Below are 22,104 nucleotides of genomic sequence, written 5' to 3'. Positions count from 1 at the left end.
GCCACGCGCTAATTTGATATGTTTTTGCAGGTTCGGCTACGAGTCGCACAAGCACATATGACTTTATTATTATCTGGCCGACTGCGCCTCCATTATTATCTTGAAAACAAGCTGGGATAGTCATCCTGCGTAGAAGAGGCCCTTGTGGGCCAGTCATTATCGTCATATTATAGCTCATAAGCCGCAACGTGCGCAAGCTTCATTATTTTATAGCTCGTAAGTCGCCTCGCGCGCAAGCTTCATTATTTTATAGATCGTAAGTCGCCTCGCACGCAAGCTTCATTATTTTTATAGCTCGTAAGTCGCCTCGCGCGCAAGCTTCATTATTCTTATAGCTCGTAAGCTACCTCGCGCGCAAACTATTAAGCATCATTATCGAGATGCGCACTCTATCTTTTATCAGGCCTCGCGCCACTATTGTTATGATGCGTGCTATATCTTATTCATGCCAGTGCACCATCATTATCATAAAGATCACAACATGTCACCATCATGGAGAAAACCTCCCAAAACTCGAAGACAATAAAGACAAGGCCGAAGAAAAGGGAAAAAAACCGCCTCATTTCCTAACACACCTTATAAAGTCCAGCGCTCCACCTAAACGCTTGCACGCCTAGGAGCAACACTGGACTTGGGGGGCTTGTAGGGGTATGGTACTAAACCCGGTTTTACGACCCTAAATTTATTATGTTTGGCTTATTTTATTATATGGACTAATACAATGTTATTGGGCTGAGGGGGTTTTGTGCAGGTAACCCTAACTGGACTAGGCCCATTAGGGTACCATGATGGTGGCCATGAGGCTCTCTATATAAGGAGGTCTCCACCTCCTTGTTAGAGGGTCATGCTCAATAAGAGCCACCACCCTATTTTTGTGTCTGTAAACAAGAGATCCTCAGGATTTCTTAGCAGTCACCTCCACACCCCCGAAAAGCCACTGCAGGTCTCAAGCAATCGAAGAAGAAGATCAAGTCGCGGTTCGTTCATCTCGAAATCCGTGGAAACATCGTCATGGATCAGGTCAGATTCATTTCATGCTTCGACAGTAAAAGTTATTATTTTAATTATAGAAAAAACATTATAAGATTACTAATTAAAATCGTTTCAAACTTGCTTTAGTTTAAATTAAGAATTTGGAGAAACTATTTTGGATGTAAATGCAAATATATTGCTCTATATATGGCCAATAACATCTATTTTTAGAGTAAACCGTCATTCTCATTCACATAAATTACATTATATTACATCTAATACATATGTGACAAAAGTAAACAAATTCAAACATTAAATTTCTCACTCGACAACTCATTGGGTATAACTCAAGTGATTTTTTGATTGACTGCGAGGGAAACAAATGTACAATAAGTGATAATAGAATGGTCTAACTGAAATGCTCCTCGCATTTAATTTTGATGGCTACACCCATCTACATTTCCCTTTAGCTTTTTTTATGTTTGGCGATAATCGTAACCTCCAACTATACTAGAATTGGGTCGAATTTATGCATTGAATTTAAACTATTAACAAGATCCATAGACAAATGCCACAAAAGATTATAGATACCTGTCTACCATTCCCTTGCACCTTACGTTGATTAATGCTTAGACTAGACACAAATGGAAAATTAACTAACGAAAGTTCTTTGTAAAATGAGGAGCTCATTGTATGTATTGTACTTAGATAGTTAGACATATTCAATAACTTTTAGTTTATTGGTCGTTTAGGAAAATAAAATGACCCAATTACAATAAAGAGGCATGATCCAATTCAATAACTACTGTTTCTCAAAACAAAATGAAAATCAATACCAAGAGTCTACTTAAGATGTGGCCAAACGCGTGTGTTCCTAGTCACCCATGGTTATCTTTTAAGAATACATCAACAACTAATGAAAGGGATATGTGATGCTAGACTATTTTATCTAGTCAAAAACACTTATAATCAGTTCCTAATCACCTAAGCAAGCTAGGGTAAGTAGGGTGTCGAACACAAGGAGTATGTGGTCAATGCAAATGTATTATGAAGTTGCAAGTTTTACTATTGATCACACAAGCAAATAAGTTGGTTATAATAATGATTAAGCAAATTAACGAATTCAAGCAATTAACAAAGAAGACTCATACACAGGGTTCAAGAATGCAATTAAACAGTTTCTCATGCAATCTAACAGATTAATTATCACAGACTGACTAAAGACTGATTAACGAGTTAAACCTTATGCACCAACAATCGTTAACACACGACACTGGTTATCACACAGTCCCTGCCAGTGTGACTTAACTACGGGCAATTGTGTGCTTCGTTGTATTCAATCTAGTTAAACAACCCTATGAGCAATTACTATAGCAACCGACAAACTACTCGTTCTGATCAACGTAAACCTAAACCGATTGAATGCACAACAATACTAAATATCAATACTCATAGATCAATCAAAGACAATTACAAATAGTATGTTCTTGGTTACAATCAAAACTAAAATAAATAAAAACTCTACATCCCGGGAACGAATCAGAGAGATTAGCCGAGCCTCGACATCATAGAATCGTCAATAATGATGAAATAAAACATGTATGTGATCTCGGTATGATGCGGTATGGTGGAATCGGCCTCCGTGTGCTCTGAAAATCGCCTGGTACAAGTTATGAGATAATAGGGTCGTCAATCATGAAAATAACTTAAAACCCTAACTTCCCCGTCTGAGCCACCCATCGCGATACGCGATGGATCTTCTGGGGTCCATCGCGTATCGCGATGGACCATTGGTCAACTCATCATTTAAGGCCCATCACGATACGCGATGGGTCTTTTGGCCTGCCCATCGCGTATCGCGATGGGCCTTGTCAGCAAAATCCTTGTATTGTTTTCTCATTTCGCGTGCTGGACGTCCTAGGTCTTCATCACGTGCATCAGCAGGTCCAAATTAAGTACTTTATCGTCGCCTGTGACCTGAAATACAATAAACACGTATGGAGTATCGAAGTTCCCACAATAAACAGTTAAAACTAAGAAATAAACGAACTTTAATATATACAAATTAACCAACCATCAGTATGTTAGAAGTGTCTACACTTATCCCCTCCCAAGCCCCTCTAATTCATCCAAGATAAAATGAAAGTAGTGAACCTTGATATATACGGACGGGAAAACATAGTCTTTGTGCTAGAGGTGCACAAATCGGTTTTTTTAAAAAAACCGGTACGGTTATTAACCGGACCGGTTTTTTCGGCCCGGAAAAAAACCGGTTCGGTTAATAACCGGACCGGTTAATAACCGGTTTTTGTATCTGAAAACCCTAACCGGTCTAACCGGTTAGGACCGGTTTAGGAACCGGTTAGAACCGGTTAATAAACCGGTTTTTTTATTAACCGGTTTTTTAATAACCGGTCTAACCGGTTAACCGGTTTTTTTTTTTTTTTTTTAAATAACCATTATTTTTTCACAGTATAAACAAACCGGTAACTACAAGGCAAACCGGTAACTACAAGGCAAAACGGACTGACTCCATTCTTTGCTTTCGTTGTTAGGGTTCTTTGCTTGGAAGATTAAAAACACATAACTTTCATTTATAGCTTTTACATTAAAAATACAAACATTAAATCGTTATCGCATATTCGTAACTCAAAAATACAAACATTAAAGAATGCTTAGACACGATTACATTAACAACTTGCTGTTTCTTACTCATTATTTTCTTCGCTACCCGATCCCGAGCTATTCCTTAGGTAATCGTCGTACGCGGCTTCTTCATCGGTCATTGGTTGAGTGTGTCCTTGATTGACCTCGTCTTCATACAAGCCCGCCTCATAGTCCATTTCCCCCTCGAGTGAGCGTTGATGTTGTGCCCTATCTAAAGAGTCCAAGTAATCCTTGTAGCAAATCGACATCTCTACAGCTGGTGGAGTGAGTCGAGTCCTCCTAATCGATATAACCCTGCCAGAAACAGAAAAAGCAGACTCCGAAGCTACCGTGGAAGCTTGGACCGTTAGTAAATCTTTGGCCATGGCGGCGAGGATCGGAAACTCATCCTCATTACCTCTCCACCAAGCCAGCAAATCAAGACTTCTAAATTCATCCGGAGTCATGTGTTTCACAAAGTTGGTACCACCATACCTTCCAAGTTCACTGCTTGGGGTGTTTACCTTTTGACGTTTACCGGCGTCTTCCCAAATCATGTAGTACATCTCCATTTCAAGGTCGGTTTGGGATTGGGATTGGGCAACAGCTCTTAACGAGTCATGAATTTGGGAAGACGACCCGTATTTTGTAAGGTAAACATCATACATGTTAGACAAGGTGGTGTTGAAAGCATTCTTTAAAGTTTGGTTATAATAGGGGTTTTGATCGTCGTTTAACTCTAGCTCATCACAAATTTTTTCTATTAAAGCTTCAACACCACCAACATTGATGCAAGGGTTTAACGCAGCAGCACATGTCAAAACAGCGGGTAGTTGTTGAAAATATTTTCTAAATTTTTCTTTCATTTTTACACCCATATCAAAATAAGGTGCACCCCTACAATGAAGTTCACTCAACTTTGTGCACATGACAGCAATTTGGCTACCGTTAGACATTTCGCATAGGTCGAAATGTTGCCAAACATCTTGGTTTCGTTTCGTGGGGATGACCCGAACGACCGTTTCTCCCGTGTTCGAGGCACCCATGTTGACGGATGAAGCAGCACTTTGGGAGGCCATGATAATCGACTACGAAATAAGAGCGTATGGAGTGCTAATGTGGTATAATTGAGCGTGAGATAACAAAATAATCGCGTATGAAATAAACGTTTAGAGCGTTTGGAGCGTTTGGAGTTGTATAATCGAGTGTGTTCTAACCAATACCCAACCTAAACTATATATAGATGTTTGTGGGGGTAGAATGGTAAATAAAAAAAAAAACGGTCAAAATTGAAAAAAACGGCTATATAGCCGTTTCACAACGGCAATTAACCGGTTTTTAACCGGTTAACCGGTTACTAAAAAACCGGTTAACCGGTTTTTTTAAAACGGTCATAAACCGGTTTTAAAAAAAACCGGTTAACCGGTTTTTTAGTAACCGGTTATTTAAAAAAACCGGTTTTTTTTATAACCGGTTTGAAAACCGGTTTGGGCTCTAAAAAGTATAACCGATATACAAACCGGCGGTTTGTAAACCGGTCAAACCGGTTTTAAAAAAAACCGGTTTTTTAAATAACCAACCGGTTCGAGGACCGGTTTTTTTGACCACCTCTACTTTGTGCATGATAATAAGCTATACAAAAAGGCGTCACGTGTACAAAAAACAAGGGTAAAAATGTCCTTTTAAAAAAATTAAAATTTTGGGCAGTTCTTGACTCGTTGTAATATGGAGTCCTCGTTACAAATCTTGACTCAATATTATAAAAAATCTTGACTCACCATCATAATTTTCTTTTAGTTTTAATCACAGTACCATATCCAATTAAAGAGAAAAAAAATAACACTAATTTCATGATATATATTTGTATTTGTATTTTAAATAATAAACGCGTGAAAAAGATATTAACATTTAAAAAAATACAAAAAGCTAATCCTAATTATATTAGGATAAAGTGAGCTTGGCTAAAAAAGAATGGTCATAGACTCAAATTGCATAAGAAAAGTCTACAAAAGGAATTCACTTCCAACAATTAAAAGGCTATACTAGAAGTCTACCAAAATAGCTCGCTTTCAACGACTAAAAGGCATAACAATCCAACTCTAATATAGAAACTGGAAAGCAACCACCTACGTTGATGGAACGATAGATTTGTCTCATACTATCTCGACGAGGTCAGTTCTACATCTCACAAACTACCTCGTAGGTGATATCAATCCATCTTCATATCAAAAGAAGATGCCTATTTTCCATGTTATGCTTAATAAGTAATAAACTATTATTAGAAAAATCGAACCGGTTAAAAGAATTATTGAAATTGTATTGTTTTTCGTTTTAAATGAATATAAACAATGAAAAGAGATTATCTAATAAGTTTTGATCATATTCAACATATATTGTATATATATATATATATACAATTTTGAAGAATTGTGTGCATCACTGGTTGTACTTCCTGCTTAATAAGTTTATTGTGCAGTATTGTTTTGGACTCCTTGCTTTAGTAGTTATACACCCTCTCTGTACCATCTCTCCAACAAAGTAACAACTAACAAGCACCGTATCACCACCTTTCTCTCTCTCTCTCTCTCTGTCTCTATGACTCTATTTGGGTATGCATCTGCCGATCGTTGAATCTTCTTGCGTCAAACTCCGAGAATGCACCGATCCATCCTAATTTATCAAAGTTTTAATCGACAACTGGTATGTTGTTTTGTTGTGCGGTCGCGGATTCCCTGTGTTGTAGACCCACAACGTTGGTGTCGGGTTCCATTCAGGAACCTTAGGCGATAGTGCCTGACGGCGGAGACGGTGATTGTGTACGTCGGTGGCCGATTTCTTCATGTTGAAGAGAATTAGGGTTTTACCAACAAGCCAAAACTAGAAGTAATTGTAGATGTTTAGCATGTAATTTGCTTAATTTTGATCAAAATTTTGATTAATTCAGTGGGTATGTTCTAATAAATGAAGGTGGGGATGGAGTTGTAGGATTATGCATAGGAAGTTGAACTGTAGCAATGTGTTTGTTGATCAACTGATCCAATTTGATGGAGAATTCAAGGATTTGTAATAATATTGTTCAAATAATTCTTAGGGTACCTCTGTGTGAGTAAAGAGCGTCAAACGAATAAACCAAGTTTCATTAGACCTTTGTATGCTCAACTGTTTTGATGGTAACTCATATGAATACCATAACTCATTCGAATAGCATTGGTAGCATGTCCAAAACTATTTGCACACCCGCCAAACACTCAAACTTAGCTACCAAACCATTGCCCAAAAATACCTGAAAAAAAAGTTTACCATAGTTATCGTGAACAAGCTACTGCAGTTCGAATGACTGCTGGAAAGCGCAGGGAGAGATTTACAGTAACTGCTTGAAAGCGCAACTGCAATGGAGGTTGGTTCAGAGATTAAAATTGTAAATCTTTATCAGTCCCCTAAAAAGGGTTATTTATGATTTAAGTTACACTCTCAAATATTATCCTCATTGAATTTGTAGCTTTTGTGCAGGTTGAATTTATCTGATGAAGAAGGTCCAAATAAGTGTGTTATAGGTGGTTTTGGTAACTAAATCCTTCAGGCAACTTTTGTACAAAATAATTAACTTACGTACACAAGTTGTGGTCTATTAAATGATTAACAAGGTTTGTGGAAATATAGAAGCCGATTTCGTGGTAACCTTTGAACGTAGTTAGTTTCTTCTCTTACGGTCACACCCCCGCAACGCGGGGGTTCAAAATTCTAGTTTCTTCTAAGACTAAAACAAGTATGAGTCAACCTAACAACGAGTCCAATTCTTGCCACATGTAAGGCAAAATACGTAGTTGAATAATAGGTTAAAAATGAATTAGACATTTAGACCCAGCTGTGTCACAAATGCTTTGAAGACTATTTAATCCACTTGGTACGTTTTTGTTAAATTCTATCAATATCAATTGAAAGGCTAAAGATGAACTATAAGAACATAACCAATATCAACCCATATACTTAGGTTAAGTTGTCAAATTCAGAATTATAGCGGATTTTAAGGTTTTAATAATTAAGATATTTGCCCATATTTACACACGAGACATTCCAGAAAAACATATTTATATTTTAAATTTAAAAATAGTACAGATTAACCATGTAATAAAATGTTCGAACCATAAACGTGTTATGATTATAGGTATATTTATGTAAAATTATATTACTTAATGATGCATACAAAAACATGTTATGAAATAAATTTACATGGCGCATGTATCCACGTGCATGACTCGATGTTTCTTATCGTTTCTTCATATAATAATCCCACTACCCTTTAAGAAATATTATTAACGTTACCAAATATTCCATGAAGTCTAAAGTACGAATACTTGGGTTGAAACTTCCCTCGATAGTCACTAAAGCATCCTTATGCTTTTGGGATTATATCGAAGGGTATCTTAGACACGGTTTGATTTGATGAATTTATTGGAATTTGAAATTAATTATACTAAAAAAATGTGTTTATTGCAACTAACATTCACTCTTTCAAATTTCGTTACTAAAGTCATACGATATAGTTCCGGGTACCATTTTCTCCCAAAAACAGAGGGTGTTGGTGTTTCAACATGGCCCCGTTTCCCCCCACCTCACCATGAGCTCCCACTCAGTACGCCCCAAAAAAGAGGAAGTCGATACATTCCCGTGGATTGTGTACATTTACCAAAATGCCCCTTGAACATTATTTTTTAAAGTTTTATATATTTTGTTGAATGGCAATTCCCCATGAACGGAACTATGGGGTGATAGACTGACATGTCCCTGAAGGAAGCTCGTACATCAGTCCCGCCCCGGAGACCAACCTCAGAAGGAAACTCACCAATAGGTGTCACCCAATGCCCAATCTGGAACCCCTATTTTGTCACATATGGAACTTAAACCCAAGACCTTTTTCTTTTAAATGAAGTCTTTAGGTATCTCACCTTAACCACTTGGCTTGTGTATCATTAGCATGTTCAAGTTATACATGTTTGTTAAAAGATTAATAAATTAAAATATAAATATGTACAACTAAAAATTTTGTAACTTTTTTAAAATTACTAATGTTAAAAAGATTGAAACATAATGCTATTTTTATCAAACAAAGATTTATAAGCAGTTTAGAAATCAAGATAAAATTGAAATAAGCTTATAAAAAACTAAATGGGCAACTACATCAATTGTCATTATTTACATTACCATCAAGTTATCAAACTTAAAAACAAACATGAAATTATCTTAGGGAAGTGATCTTCATACATGAAAACTGGTGTGTGAAGATCCATGGTGGTATATAAAGATCACATGTCACCCCATGGTAACTTTACAAACATATACGGCTTGTATAGCACTCTACGGGGCGTATAGGCCACGCATGACTGACAAGTGTATGGAGAGAACATAAAAAACAAGCATTTTCAACATATACGGCCGTATAGCCCGACACGAGCCGTATGGGTCTTCAACAACTCAGGTCATATACGACCCGTATAACTCTATACGAGGAGTATATGTAAAAAGTGGTGTGTGAAAATCATAGTGATGTATCGTATAATTCATTCATTTCCTTCAGCCAGCCAACCAAACACGGATTTCAAATTTTCTTTTTAAAATATAAACATGTGTGTAGGGACCCAAGTGATATTTTGATTAATTATGGGGACAATAGATGTAAACTAAGTAATAATAGAAGGGTCTAAATGAATACTTCATCATCATCATCGTACTCAGTATATCCCACCAATAGCAAAGCTATAGTAGGGTCTGAGGAGGGTAAGATGTAGACAGCCTTACCTCTACCCCATAGGGATAGACAGGCTGCTTCCGGTGAGACCCTCGGCTCGATAGTAGTTTTGCATGAAGCCTTGGACATAAGACACATAACACTCAACCATCGGGACACCGACCGATTGGTGCATGTACCCTTGTCTTTCGGCTATCAACGCCACCACATGATGCCTGATTAACCTTCCGCCACTTTTAACGTTATTTTCACGATATTGGTAAAATAACGTCAAAATTAGTGCAATTTCGCTTTTGCCCACCCGAGGGTTCACACATATATTGGTAAAATAACGTCTAAATGAATACTTACCTAACTATTTAATTCTTGACACCTACTCATTCCATTTTATGTTCAGTTTCACAACCGGCGGTAACCATATATTTGAATGGTAGCAACAGGCAACAGCAAACAAAGCCCTTTTTGGTAATTTCACACATCCAATAAAAGTAATATATATATTTTGTGCAAGTAACAGTCTCTGCAGAAACAACAGATGGATATCAACAATGTGCAGAATGAGGATGCAAGCAGTGAGGTGGAACACAACAAGATTTTGCAAATGAGGGAATTGGTAGAAAAGCAAGATGCTACATCTAAGGTACAAGTCTTATGCATAACGTACAACTCAATCTAGCCTGGATCTAGTCATCTTAAATTCTTAAAACTTAAATATTGTGTTTTTCTTATTAAGGATCTATAGATTTTGTGGAAATTTTAATGAAATTGTTGGACTCTGATTTTAAGGAAGCAACACATTTGATCATATTCTGTGGGTGGTGAGAGTTGACTTAGAAGTTGGAAACAATTATGGTGTATATTTTTATATATAAATAATGCCAAACATGATAACCAATTTATATTGTTTAAATAATATCAATTTTCTTTTAACAAGCTATTTATTAGGAGGGATCAAAAATAAACCTTAGAAGATCGTAAAAAAAACTGCTTATGAGGTTTAATACATAAAAAAATACACTTTAGACCCGCGTTTCATCTTTGGCTAATTTTGTTTGTTTTAACATGAAACGGTCCGTTCATAACTAAACGAGTCGAAACTGCTAATTCTAGATTTCTAGTCAAAAGTAGTGAGTTTGACTACATAATGAATGAATAAAAAGTTTGCCCGTGTTTGACTTTTACTAGTTGGCGCGTGAGTTTTCTCTCTCTAACGATTGAAAAGGTTTTATACATCAAAAATACACTTTAGACCCGTGTTTCATCTTTAGTTGATTTTGTTTGTTTCAACCTGAAACAGGCCCGTTCTTAACTAATTAACTAATGGGAAAATGTGACACTGCATTGAAAGAAAATGAGAGACACTTTAATGTTAGGTAATCGTCTAATGAATATCATTTATTATAGGAGTACGATGATTTGACATTCAGAAGGTTTCTTCGTGCCCGTGATCTGGACATAGACAAAGCATGTGCTATGTTTTTGAAGTACCTTAAATGGAGAAAAACATTTGTTCCAAATGGTTCTATATCAGTATCAGAAATCCCTAATCATATAGCTCAAAACAAACTATTTATGCAAGGAACAGATAAAACTGGTCGCTTAATAACCGTCGCGTTTGGTGGCAGACATTATCCCAACAAAGGAGGAGGTCTAGAAGAGTTTAAGCGTATGTTCTTAAACTATATGCTCATCAATCCAAATCCTTTTTAGTTTAATATTTTAATTATGCTGTTCTTATTATGATTTTGAATGCATCACAGGTTATGTGGTCTTCACACTTGAAAAAATAATTTCAAGGTAGGACTATTTTGATTCACACTTGAAAGGTTGCCGGGCTTCTTTAACTTACGGCCAGGGTGAAAATGACCCAAGTCGTTTGTGAGCCACTCGAGATTGGCTTGCTAAAAGCTCAAATTGAACCAACTTAAACAAGCTCGAGCCTTAAAAAAAGCTTGTAATAAACGAGCCGGGGCCCGAGCTTCACTTATCGAGCTCGAGCTGGCTCCTGTGACTATTGTATATGATTTAATATATTAAAAATATATAACACGTATATGTAAATGTAAATGCAATCGTTATCATTATACAAAAACTTACAATAAAAATAACTAAATAATATATATTATGTTATAAAAAATATTACTTAAATATATATAAAAATAATTCTAAACGAACATAAGTTAATTAATGAATAATGAACGAGCTTGAAAAACTACTCACAAACCGATTTCGAGCTTTAGAAATAGTGCTCGAAACGAGCCAAGCTCAAGCCTAATCGAGCTAAGACTCGGGTCGTTTACTCCCCTAATTGTGGCAAGATGGGCTCGGGTCAAAATGGGCCAAGTTGGCCTGGACCTTCTGTTTTTTTAAGTTTTGTATAGATAATTAATGTATTAAATATGATTACACAAACTATATAATTTTAATAATAATGAGAATAGAACTGAATTACTAGAAGAATTTAGCAACCTTTCACCAGTTTCTTTTAGGTTATAATTGTAGATTATACGCGAATCGACACAATCATAAGTAAATGGGCTGAAATCTATCTCAAATTTCTAGGGGTAATTTTAAGAAAGAAAAAAAGTTGACCTGAATTGACCTGTTCATATTTGAATATCAGGATGCCTCAAGGGCAGGAAAAGTTTGTGTCTATTGCAGATATTCAAGGATGGGGATATACAAACAGTGATATCCGTGGATATCTTGCAGCGCTCTCTATTTTGCAGGTTTATAATCATTTCACTCTGAGTGTGTGCGTGTGTGAACAAAATAGCCTTTAAAGATTTTATGTTTATGACAGGATTATTATCCAGAAAGACTTGGAAAAATGTTTGTGGTGCATGTTCCATATGTATTTATGGCAGCATGGAAGATGATCTATCCTTTTATTGATGAAAAAACAAAGAAAAAGGTAACTTTTTATAACGGGTCATGTTTTATTCCTCATGGGTCAATGGGCAAAAACAAATGAGACGGGCCTAACGGGTGAAAAGTCACCCAAAAGTTTACTTTATTTACGCTTGTAAATGAACCGAACATTCCGTGAACCGTTTGAAGCGAAGTTGTCTATTTGTTTTTGTTCATTTAGATAAACGAACGAAAATGAATGTATGTCTCATGCGTTCCTTTATGTTTCTGAACGAACATGAACGCATGTCTCACTTAATTGTTCGGGTCGATCATTTGTTCGGTTAAAGTTAAAGAACGAACATGAACATGCTCCTCTGTTCGTGTTTGTTCAGTTTGTTTGCAAAGCTACCTCTACTTGTCGCATATAAAATTATAAAGTAAGGTTGAGTTTTGGTTTGTTTACCTTGCAGATTGTATTTGTTGAAAATAAGCAGCTGACATCTACACTTCTGAAAGACATTGATGAGAGTCAACTTCCAGATATTTATGGAGGCAAATTGAAACTGGTTCCCATCCAAGATAGCTAGTTTAGTCAACAGTTGACTTTTTTTCTTTCTTCCATTTGATTAAGTCCTGCTAATATCCTTATGCACCTTAAATGGTTTCAACTATTGCCTTTCTGCAATGTGGAATATTATGAAAACAGTAGGTTTTTATATTAACAGTCCAAAAACAGTTTATTCTGGTCCGGTTTGACCTGAAGACGTGCCAAAAAATTCCCAATTTATATAAAAATAATGGCATGTCAAACACGAGTACAAAAGTTATATTGTTTGAATCAATGTTGTAAAAGTAGGTCTACAAGGCCGAGTACTCTCCGAGTACTCGCTACAAGGTATGGTGCCGAGGGGAGTTTCTTTACCTCCGCCTAGTTACTAAAAATTGTTCAAAAGTGGTCAACATTAGTCAGAATCACATCTAATCGGTTAATTTGGGTCTATTTTGACTTAAAAAATACAACATAATTCGTATTTTTATAATATTAAAGAACGAATATCATTTTTTTAACTAATGATTAACATTTTTTAGAATAGTTTAGTGTTTAAAAATGCATTTCTCTTATTTATATTGATATTCACTTATTTTGTTATAAGTATTAGTAAACTTATGATATTTGAAATATATATAATACCTAAAAATTATTTTCTTTATATTTATCATGCCCGAGTACTCTCCGAGTACTCCCAAGAGTACTCCCAAGTACTCCATCCAAGGGGGTCGGCCGCTTAGGGACCGCCTAACGACTTTTGCAACATTGGTTTGAATAATAATATGATTTTACAAGTGAAACATTTTAGCAGGCTTTATGCGTTCAGATTACACTTTGGCCATTTGACCGGTCTCTAATTATGATATTCTTTATTTGACCTATTAGAGATAAAACATAACCTAAATTGGTGGATGTCAAACATGAGTACAAAAGTTATATCCGATGCATGAAAGAATTATGATGCAACATCAGCATATTTTTTAATAAAGTAATTGCAAAGATCCAGGAGGCTGTATGGATCAAAATAGGCTTGGCGTAAGTTTAGCTGGTTCAACCCGATTCATCAGTTCCTTTTATTAAGAAATTGATCGTGTTGGTGTTTGTTTATATTCTTTTGTTATCAATATAAGCAAACGGTTCACTTACGTGAACGAACAAACAAAACTGAATATAGATGAACGAACATAACTCAGCTAAAACCAATTTACAAGTAAACGTGAACAACAAATTACTAGACTAAATTGTAATGCGCCTAAAATTTTTAAATACATATTAACAAATGTAAAAGAACGAATGAGAAGTGTATTCATGCTTGTTTGTTTAACTAAATGAAGATAAAATTCTGTTCATATTCATACGTTTAACAAATAAAAAGAATTTTCCACCGCATGATTCACAAACGGTGTACTAAATGTTCTGTTCTTTACAAGCCTAAACCTAATCATATATATTATATAAATAGGTACAAAAGTCACCTTTATCAATAAGCTACCAATAATCTCCACAGCTACAAAAACCATCTTCAATTTGATGAAAACGAACTCGATCCCTCACAACGATTACTCTTTTCAAAACTTTAGAAACCAACTTCATCCACAAGTGACAGTCAATACAAGTCCTCAAATTCTTTGAGACCCTAATTTCAGACCCGGGGCTTGATTTTAGAACACCATACGCCACTGCCAACTTTTCACTATGATAATTCAAATTTCCCTCTTTTTCCTCTTCAGATATATCCATTAAAACCAACTCAAGAACATGTTTAAATCCTTCGTCTTTAACACGACTCGTTAATCCTTCAAGAATCTTGTAAATTGATTCGGTTTCACAATGTGATCTATCTCCTGATTTGAATTGATGAATCACTCCACCAAATTCAATCCAACTTTTTCCTTTACTTTTATTAACCCCTTTTTGTTTCATAGCATGTCTCACATTTTCAGCAATATCCCATTTATTCACAGAACAATAAGTATTAGATAATAAAACATAGTCTCCACTATTAAGATCTGATATCTTAGACACTGCAAGCTCTCCTAATTTAAGGTTTTTATGTGTTCTACACGCGCTAAGAAACGCGCGCCATATAACAACATCAGGGTCCATTGGCATACCCTTAATTACTTCATAAGCTTCTTCTAGAAGCCCAGCCCGACCAAAAAGGTCAACCATTGACCCGTAATGCTCAAGCTTTGGTTCAATCGAGTATTTAGTTTTCATTAAGTTAAAATACTCACGACCCTTTTGAGTCAAACCACAATGACTACACGCAGTCAACACTCCAACAAAAGTAATCGAATCAGGTAAAACATTTTCATCTTCCATATTTGAAAAGGTTGCAATTGCGTCTGTAGCAAGACCGTGCATTGCTAGCCCGTTAATCATGGCATTCCAAACCGACACATCATCGTGTTTAACTTTTTCAAAAACTGACTTTGCGGTCTCAATTGTTCCACATTTTGAGTACATGTCTATGAGTGCGGAACTCAAAATGAAATTGAGTTCGATTTGTTTTTCAGTTAGTAAACCATGTATCCACTTAGCTTGATCTAGAGCTCCAACACGACCGCATGAAGTGATAATAGATGAAAATGTAAACTTATCGGGCTCCATATTTGTGTTCAACATCTTTTTGAAGAACTTAAACGCCTCATCAAAACGTGCATTTCTAACAAAACCTCCTATCATTGAGTTCCAGGTTATTATATCCGGTTTGGGCATTTTACCAAACACCTTCTTGGCAATATTAACATCTCCTACTTTCATAAGATTTGCAATGATTGAATTGCAAGAAACCAAATTGAACTTCCAGTGAGGAACTTCATAAAGTAATTGACGCGCAAAATTGAGATGATTGAAAGAAAGGTATGTTGTGACTAGCAGTGATGTAAGTGATGGGCATGTTTCATACCCGAGTTTAATGATTTTTGCATGTGTTCCAATAACAGCTGTTGAGTTTCTTGATAATTTGCATTCTTCCAGAGATTGCACCAACAATTGGTGGTCTGAAAATGCTGTTTCATAAAATGAGAACCGATTTAAACTAACAATTGATTGATTTAAACCATTAACATTGACTGAAAAGAAATGTTTCATTTCAACTAAGCATTAGGTCATTTTGCAGGAGTAATATCCGAATTCAACTAGATCGTGTTCAAATCTAACACCAAAGTCGATCATATCGGCATACACACTGCACGTGTGCGAACGATGCGTATGAATTGAAATTCAATTACATTCCTTGCAAATTAGCACAAAAACAGAGCTTTAAATCAAGCAAACAGACGCACTGAACGTGATGTGTTAAATTCTAGACAAATCACCACAAAAACAGACGGAGTTACAAATCAAAAGTGCTTACATTCCAGCACCGAATATATGCAATATCATACAAAGGCACAAAGCTATGTGTTACTTAAAATAATGCATATGAGCGTAAATTCTAGACAAATCACCACAGAAATCAAAAGTGTATATGTTTGCAATCTGGCACAGAACAGACACAATTGCATACATATTTAGCTAAATTCGCTTCAATGAATCAGTTAAGCAGACACACTGAATGCTATGTTATATGTTAAAATATTAATTCTACACAAATTACCACAGAAATAAATTTGAGTTACAAATCAAAAGTGTGAGAATCAACTCTACTTGAAGTTGTAACAATCCAGCACATAATAGATGCAATTGCGTATGAATCGAGTTAAATTCGCTTCAATGAATCAATTAAGCAGATACAGTGAATGTGTATGAGCCACAAATCACCAGAGAAATAGTTAAGAGTTACTATCAAAAGTATTTGAGAGTAAATTCTACTGAAATTGGTTCAATTCAGCTCAGCATAGATGCAGTTACAGATAAATCGAGTTAAATGTTGCTTCAATTAAGGATACGCACGTAATAGATGCAGTTACGTATAATATAACCTGAAGGTTGGGTGGAACGAAAGTGGACAACGGATGCCGTGTGGTTCTTCCGCCATTGAAGAATAATAATAATATATCCTCTGCTCATTTCTATTTCTATTCTACGGTTATGAATTAGGTATGTTGGTTAGAAGAAGAAGAAGAAGCAGCAGCAGCAGCTTGAAGACGAACAAGGCATCAAGCATTTGGTGTTTGGGTTAAGCCCAACTCAAATGAGCCCAATAAGGTGATAGTATTTTATTCACTTTCAAGTTTATGGCCCATATTTCTAGTTGTTAACAACATACATACACAGAGCCATAGATGTGCACAAATTGGTTCTTTCATGAACCGGTTCCAGGTATAGTCAACAAAAGTCAAAATTGGGTCGGGTAGGAACCGGTTTCAGGTATAGTCGCATATTTGACCGGGTGTCTCGGGTTTCGGATAGGGTAGGGTAGGGTTTTGACCAGGTATTTCCTGTTCCGGTTCCACCAGGTCCGGGTATGGCTTTGAGGAGAAATCCTATACCAAGTCCTACCCACGAGTCGGGTATGGGTAGGAACTGGTTCCGGGTCGGGTCCTGAACCATGTATTCTGTGCAAATCTACACACACACACCTGTTGAAGACTATCAATTTTTTGTTACCCCCTCAACCGACGGCGGAAAACGTTGGTTGTTTAAGGACTCATGATTGCTATTGAGGTTTCAATATTTTTATAACAATGTTAGGTTTAGTACAAGAAATGTAAATAAGGCAAACAAGACAAGTAATCCAATTTCATATTATAACTAGGTCCAAGTCATGAGTGTTGAATCATGCTTGTTGAATACTCATGCGTTGTTACCTAAAAGGCTCAAACATGTTTAAAATCAAGTGTCAAATAAAAATAGTCTGTGAGAATTGGGACTAAATGATTAAAACAACTCATAATGTGTAGTACAATCCATATGTAAATATTATATATAAAGCAAAATGTAATAATAATAATAATAATAATAATAATAATAATAATAATAATAATAATAATAATAATGTGTACACAATCAACAATGTGTGACTGAATTAAGGCCCAACCGTATACTCACATAGGTCATCCTTCTATGAATCAAAGCGAATATATGAATTCGGGTCCAACCATCTGGGCTCCCCCTAAAAAGGTCAACGAATCTATATGAGTTTGTCAAACCAATAACGCTGTTATTGTTACCAGGGCTTGTATTAAGTTAATGGTCAAGTTGTGTATATTATCGAACCAAGTCAGTTTAAGACATAAAGCATGGAAATTGCATATGAACATATGATTGTATTGTATGATGTAAAAGCGTGAACGTGAATATGTGTAGCATGTTTCAACCCAAAAAGTGTAAAAGTATAAAAATGAGGCTATGTGACTCACCTCAATTAAAGAGGTGATAACTAGTTAACGGATAGTGTGGAAAATATGAGCATGACTGAGTGACTAACGGTGAAATTGTCATTTAAAAAAGGAAAAAAACAAAATAAGCATCGCGTGTTATGAACTTGTTTAAAGAAAGGAAGATCAAATTGTAGTTTCAAACTACGGCTTGACAAGCAAAACCACCATATAATTGAAACAGGTATTAGGTTGTGTGTTTTTTGGTGCAATTCGTGGTTTGAAACCACGATTTGCCTTATTTTAATCAAAATTATTATTTTCTAAAACTCCTGTCTGACATGTTTGAAGAAAAATACCCAAACCGTGGTTTCAAACCACGCACCAGTTTTGTAGCATCTCCAAAAGCCATACCATTTTTTAACAACTTTTGCAAAATCATCGTTTCTGTCCAATGTCGTATGTCTGATAAAAAAATTTAACATCCTAATTAGCAACGTTGAACTTGATTATTAGAAATAACAAAACTATCACTATAGTCGGTCGACCTGCTTTCATGATATTCTTAACCCAAACCATAAATGCTCACACTTTAACCAACTACTAACCATGGTTGTAAAAATCGCGCCTAGGCGCCGAGTACTCAACGAGTAATCCCCGAGTAATCCCCGCCTAGGCCGAGTTCTCGGTGAGCCATCCCCGAGTACTCACCGACTAAGGTCGAGTACTCCCAACTCCCCAGTCGGCCGCCTAGGGTCCGCCTAGCAACTTTTGCAACCATGCTACTAACAAATATTTTGCACCTAATACCTTTTTGCCATCCGTGTTATGGTAGAACAAGAAATCAGAGAAGAAAGGTGTTCACACCAAATCAAGCCTGCTGTTATTACTGGTAACACAATTACTTATACAGACTCGATCAGTTACAACTAACTAACCAATTACAACGATATCCTCAACTTTCTAACAATTACAGATGCCACCCTTGACTTAGTAACTTCTAACTATTACTAATGTAACAATACTCCCCCGATATAAAGAATCTTGACCTCAAGATTCAAAATTGAGAAAGCGCAATTGAAATTCCTCGAGGTCTACCCAAGTAGCCTCTGTAACAGGTAAATTCATCCAATGAACCAGTACTTGGACCCTAGCACGTCGACCTTTCTTTAGTAATTTCCGATCTAAAATAGCGCGTGGTTGGACAATGGAACGAGTATCCAGTGGCAGAGGAATTACTGAAGTAGCAGGACCAGGTGTAGCTTTTAACAACGATACATGGAACGTAGGATGAATTTGTGAATCAACTGGTAAAGCAAGCTTGTAAGCTACAGCTCCAATCTTTTCTGTGATCAGGTAAGGACCAAAGTATTTAGGCCCTAACTTTTGATTATAATGTTTCTTTATAGATGTCTGAACATAGGGTTGTAATTTGACATAAACCCAATTCCCCACCTTAAAAGTTCGTTCTGATCGCTTTGTGTCTGCCATCTGTTTCATTCGATTCTTAGCTTTAGCAAGATTAAATTTTAAAGTGATTAACTTTGCTTCTCTGGCTTGAAACCATTCCTCCACTGAAGCGATTTTAGTATCATTGGGAATATATGGTAAATGTATTGGTGGAGGAATACCATATTGGGCTTCAAAAGGTGACATACCAATAGCATAATGAAAAGTGGTATTGTACCACCACTCGGCGAGAGTCAACCACTTAGGCCATAGAAGAGGATCATCCATCACCATACATCTCAGATAAGTCTCTAAACACCTGTTGAGAACTTCTGTCTGACCATCAGTTTGTGGATGGTTGGTGATAGAGAAATTCAACTGAACTCCTTGTAGCTTCATAAAATCTTTCCAGAATTGACTTAAAAAGAGATGATCGCGATCAGATACAATAGTGGTAGGACACCCCATGTATTTTGAACACATTATCAAATAGAACTTGAGCAACCTGAGTAGCTGTATAAGGATGAGATAAGGCTAGAAAATGCGCATATTTAGTGAGCCGGTCAATGACTACTAAAATAGAGTCTTTACCGGTGGCTTTTGGAAGACCACTAATAAAGTCCATTGAGATGTCAGAAAAACAGAAGTAGGTGTAGGAAGAGATTGTAACAAGCCTGGTGTAGCTACCCGTTCATATTTGGCTTTGTGACAAATTTGACAGTCCTTTATCCATTGCATCACATCCTTATCACACTTTTTCCAATAAAATAGTTGTTTAAGTCTGTGTAAAGTAGCATGATACCCCGAATGCCCACCAATAGGAGAAGAATGACACAACTGTTCATTCTTGCACTTATGAGTTGATATGTACTTTTCGATACACCCAAAAAACATTCACCTCTGGCCCTTTTTTTCATTTATCTCTTTTGTAGTCAAATTTCTGGTAATTGGGTTTCTTGGTTTATAGGGAGGAGCAGGTAACAATGGTGGATTAACTGAAGATAACGGAGTAGGGTTGTAGGTAGGTTTAGAATAAGAGTAAGTAGTTTTGTAAGTAGGTTTATAGGCAGGTTTAGAATAGGAATAGGGTAATGTCTTGAGGTTATTATCTTGTTGCCTTGCTAACATATAAGCTTCTGGTAGGTTTCTTGGTCTAATCAATTTTAGAGGGTTTCCAATTTCCGGATTAACAGCGTTCAAGAATAGGCTAATAGCGTATTCATCAGGAATAGAGACCCTTGTTAATGCTAAATCAAAATCTTGGCATAATTCTTGTAAAGACCTTGTTTGTCTAAGAGATGCCAAAGCAGCCATAGCATTTTGGTCCATTATTAAGGCAAATCTAGTGGAAATAAAATTCCTATATTCCCCTCATAACTTTCCCTCAATAGATCCTCCTCTAGACTTAACAAAAGACTGATGCCACAGTAAGACCATATCTTCAAGGTGAATAATAGCAATTTTTATCTTTTGATGTTCACGGGTAGCATCCACAGAAAAAAAATGTTCTACACGACATAACCACCCTTCCACATTTGTACCATTGAATTTTGGGAAATCAATCTTGGTTAAACGACTGAAAACTTCCAAAATTGTGACCCGTTGTATCATGATTCTGATTATATGGCTGAAATTGGGGTTGTTGTTGTTGGTTCTGTCCTCCCACTCCATTAGAATTGGATTGATTAACATTCATTTGTTGTATAGTTTGGAGAAGCTCTGTAATATGTGCTGACAATTGCAAATGGGTTTGATTCAATTGAGTTTTCACCGAATCAATCTCCACATTTAATTATGTCTGTGTGAGACTAGTAGCCGCTTCTAATTCTTTGTAGTGACGCATCATGATCGTTAAGTCTTTGTTCAAGAGATTGGTTACGAGTAGCCATTTGTACAGAAATTTAGGGTTTAATCAATTGACAAACAATCGGAGTAATTGGAAAAATTAAGGTTTCAGGAACGAATTTGATCGAATGAATGATCAAATTCCAATGAATTTAAAGGAATGAACAATTAAATTGGACGAACTGAATGGAAGATGAACGAAGATTTGATGATTAGGGTTTGAACGGAATTGAACTAAATTGAACAAAATCAAGAACTTCCGAGGATCGGAAGCTTTGATACCACTTGTTATGGTAGAACAAGAAATCAGAGAAGAAGGGTGTTCACACCAAATCAAGCCTGCTGTTATTACTGGTAACACAATTACTTATACAGACTCGATCAGTTACAACTAACTAACCAATTACAACGATATCCTCAACTTTCTAACAATTACCAGAGGCCACCCTTGACTTAGTAACTTCAAACTATTACTATATAGTGACGGCCTGATGGATCGCTAAGTCCGTTGTTACATTAATTAGATTCAACCAAATTAATCTTAGTAGATAGTTCATGTAAATTTGTGCTGTGAAAAGGTACGTAAAAAACGTATGTCAAAGTAGGTGAAACATGATCACATGAAGAAGTAATGATGGTCCATATTTTCTCTAAAATAACCAATGAATCTGGACACGTAAAGAACACAACTGGAATGACAAAATTATTCATTTTTGGTTCTCGATTTCTTTCATTTTCAATATTACCGTCATGAAAGTATTTATCAATTTGTGGCC

At 36.2% G+C, this 22,104-nt stretch overlaps 2 protein-coding genes across 2 annotated transcripts; one reads left to right on the top strand and one right to left on the bottom strand.

Annotated features, from left to right (window-relative positions):
- The first annotated feature begins 9,802 nt into the window (after window positions 1-9,802).
- LOC143609546 (uncharacterized) lies at window positions 9,803-12,979 on the top strand. The gene is made up of 6 exons (XM_077084274.1): window positions 9,803-10,004; window positions 10,769-11,030; window positions 11,125-11,161; window positions 11,988-12,093; window positions 12,168-12,278; window positions 12,688-12,979. Exons 1-6 carry the CDS (start codon window positions 9,900-9,902, stop codon window positions 12,802-12,804), a joined length of 738 nt encoding a protein of 245 aa, XP_076940389.1. The 5' UTR covers window positions 9,803-9,899; the 3' UTR covers window positions 12,805-12,979.
- A 1,269-nt stretch (window positions 12,980-14,248) lies between these two features.
- On the bottom strand, window positions 14,249-15,879 carry LOC143609544 (pentatricopeptide repeat-containing protein At5g50990-like). The gene has a single exon (XM_077084272.1). It carries the CDS (start codon window positions 15,861-15,863, stop codon window positions 14,256-14,258), a length of 1,608 nt encoding a protein of 535 aa, XP_076940387.1. The 5' UTR covers window positions 15,864-15,879; the 3' UTR covers window positions 14,249-14,255.
- Window positions 15,880-22,104: the final 6,225 nt, after the last annotated feature.

This window comes from Bidens hawaiensis, unplaced genomic scaffold, assembly GCF_021521415.1.
Source record: "Bidens hawaiensis isolate Kalapana, Puna unplaced genomic scaffold, B.hawaiensis_p1.1 tig00001611_1, whole genome shotgun sequence".
Taxonomy (NCBI): domain Eukaryota; kingdom Viridiplantae; phylum Streptophyta; class Magnoliopsida; order Asterales; family Asteraceae; genus Bidens; species Bidens hawaiensis.
The sequence above is the reverse complement of the archived record's forward strand: the minus strand, read 5'-3'. Positions and strand labels throughout refer to the sequence as shown.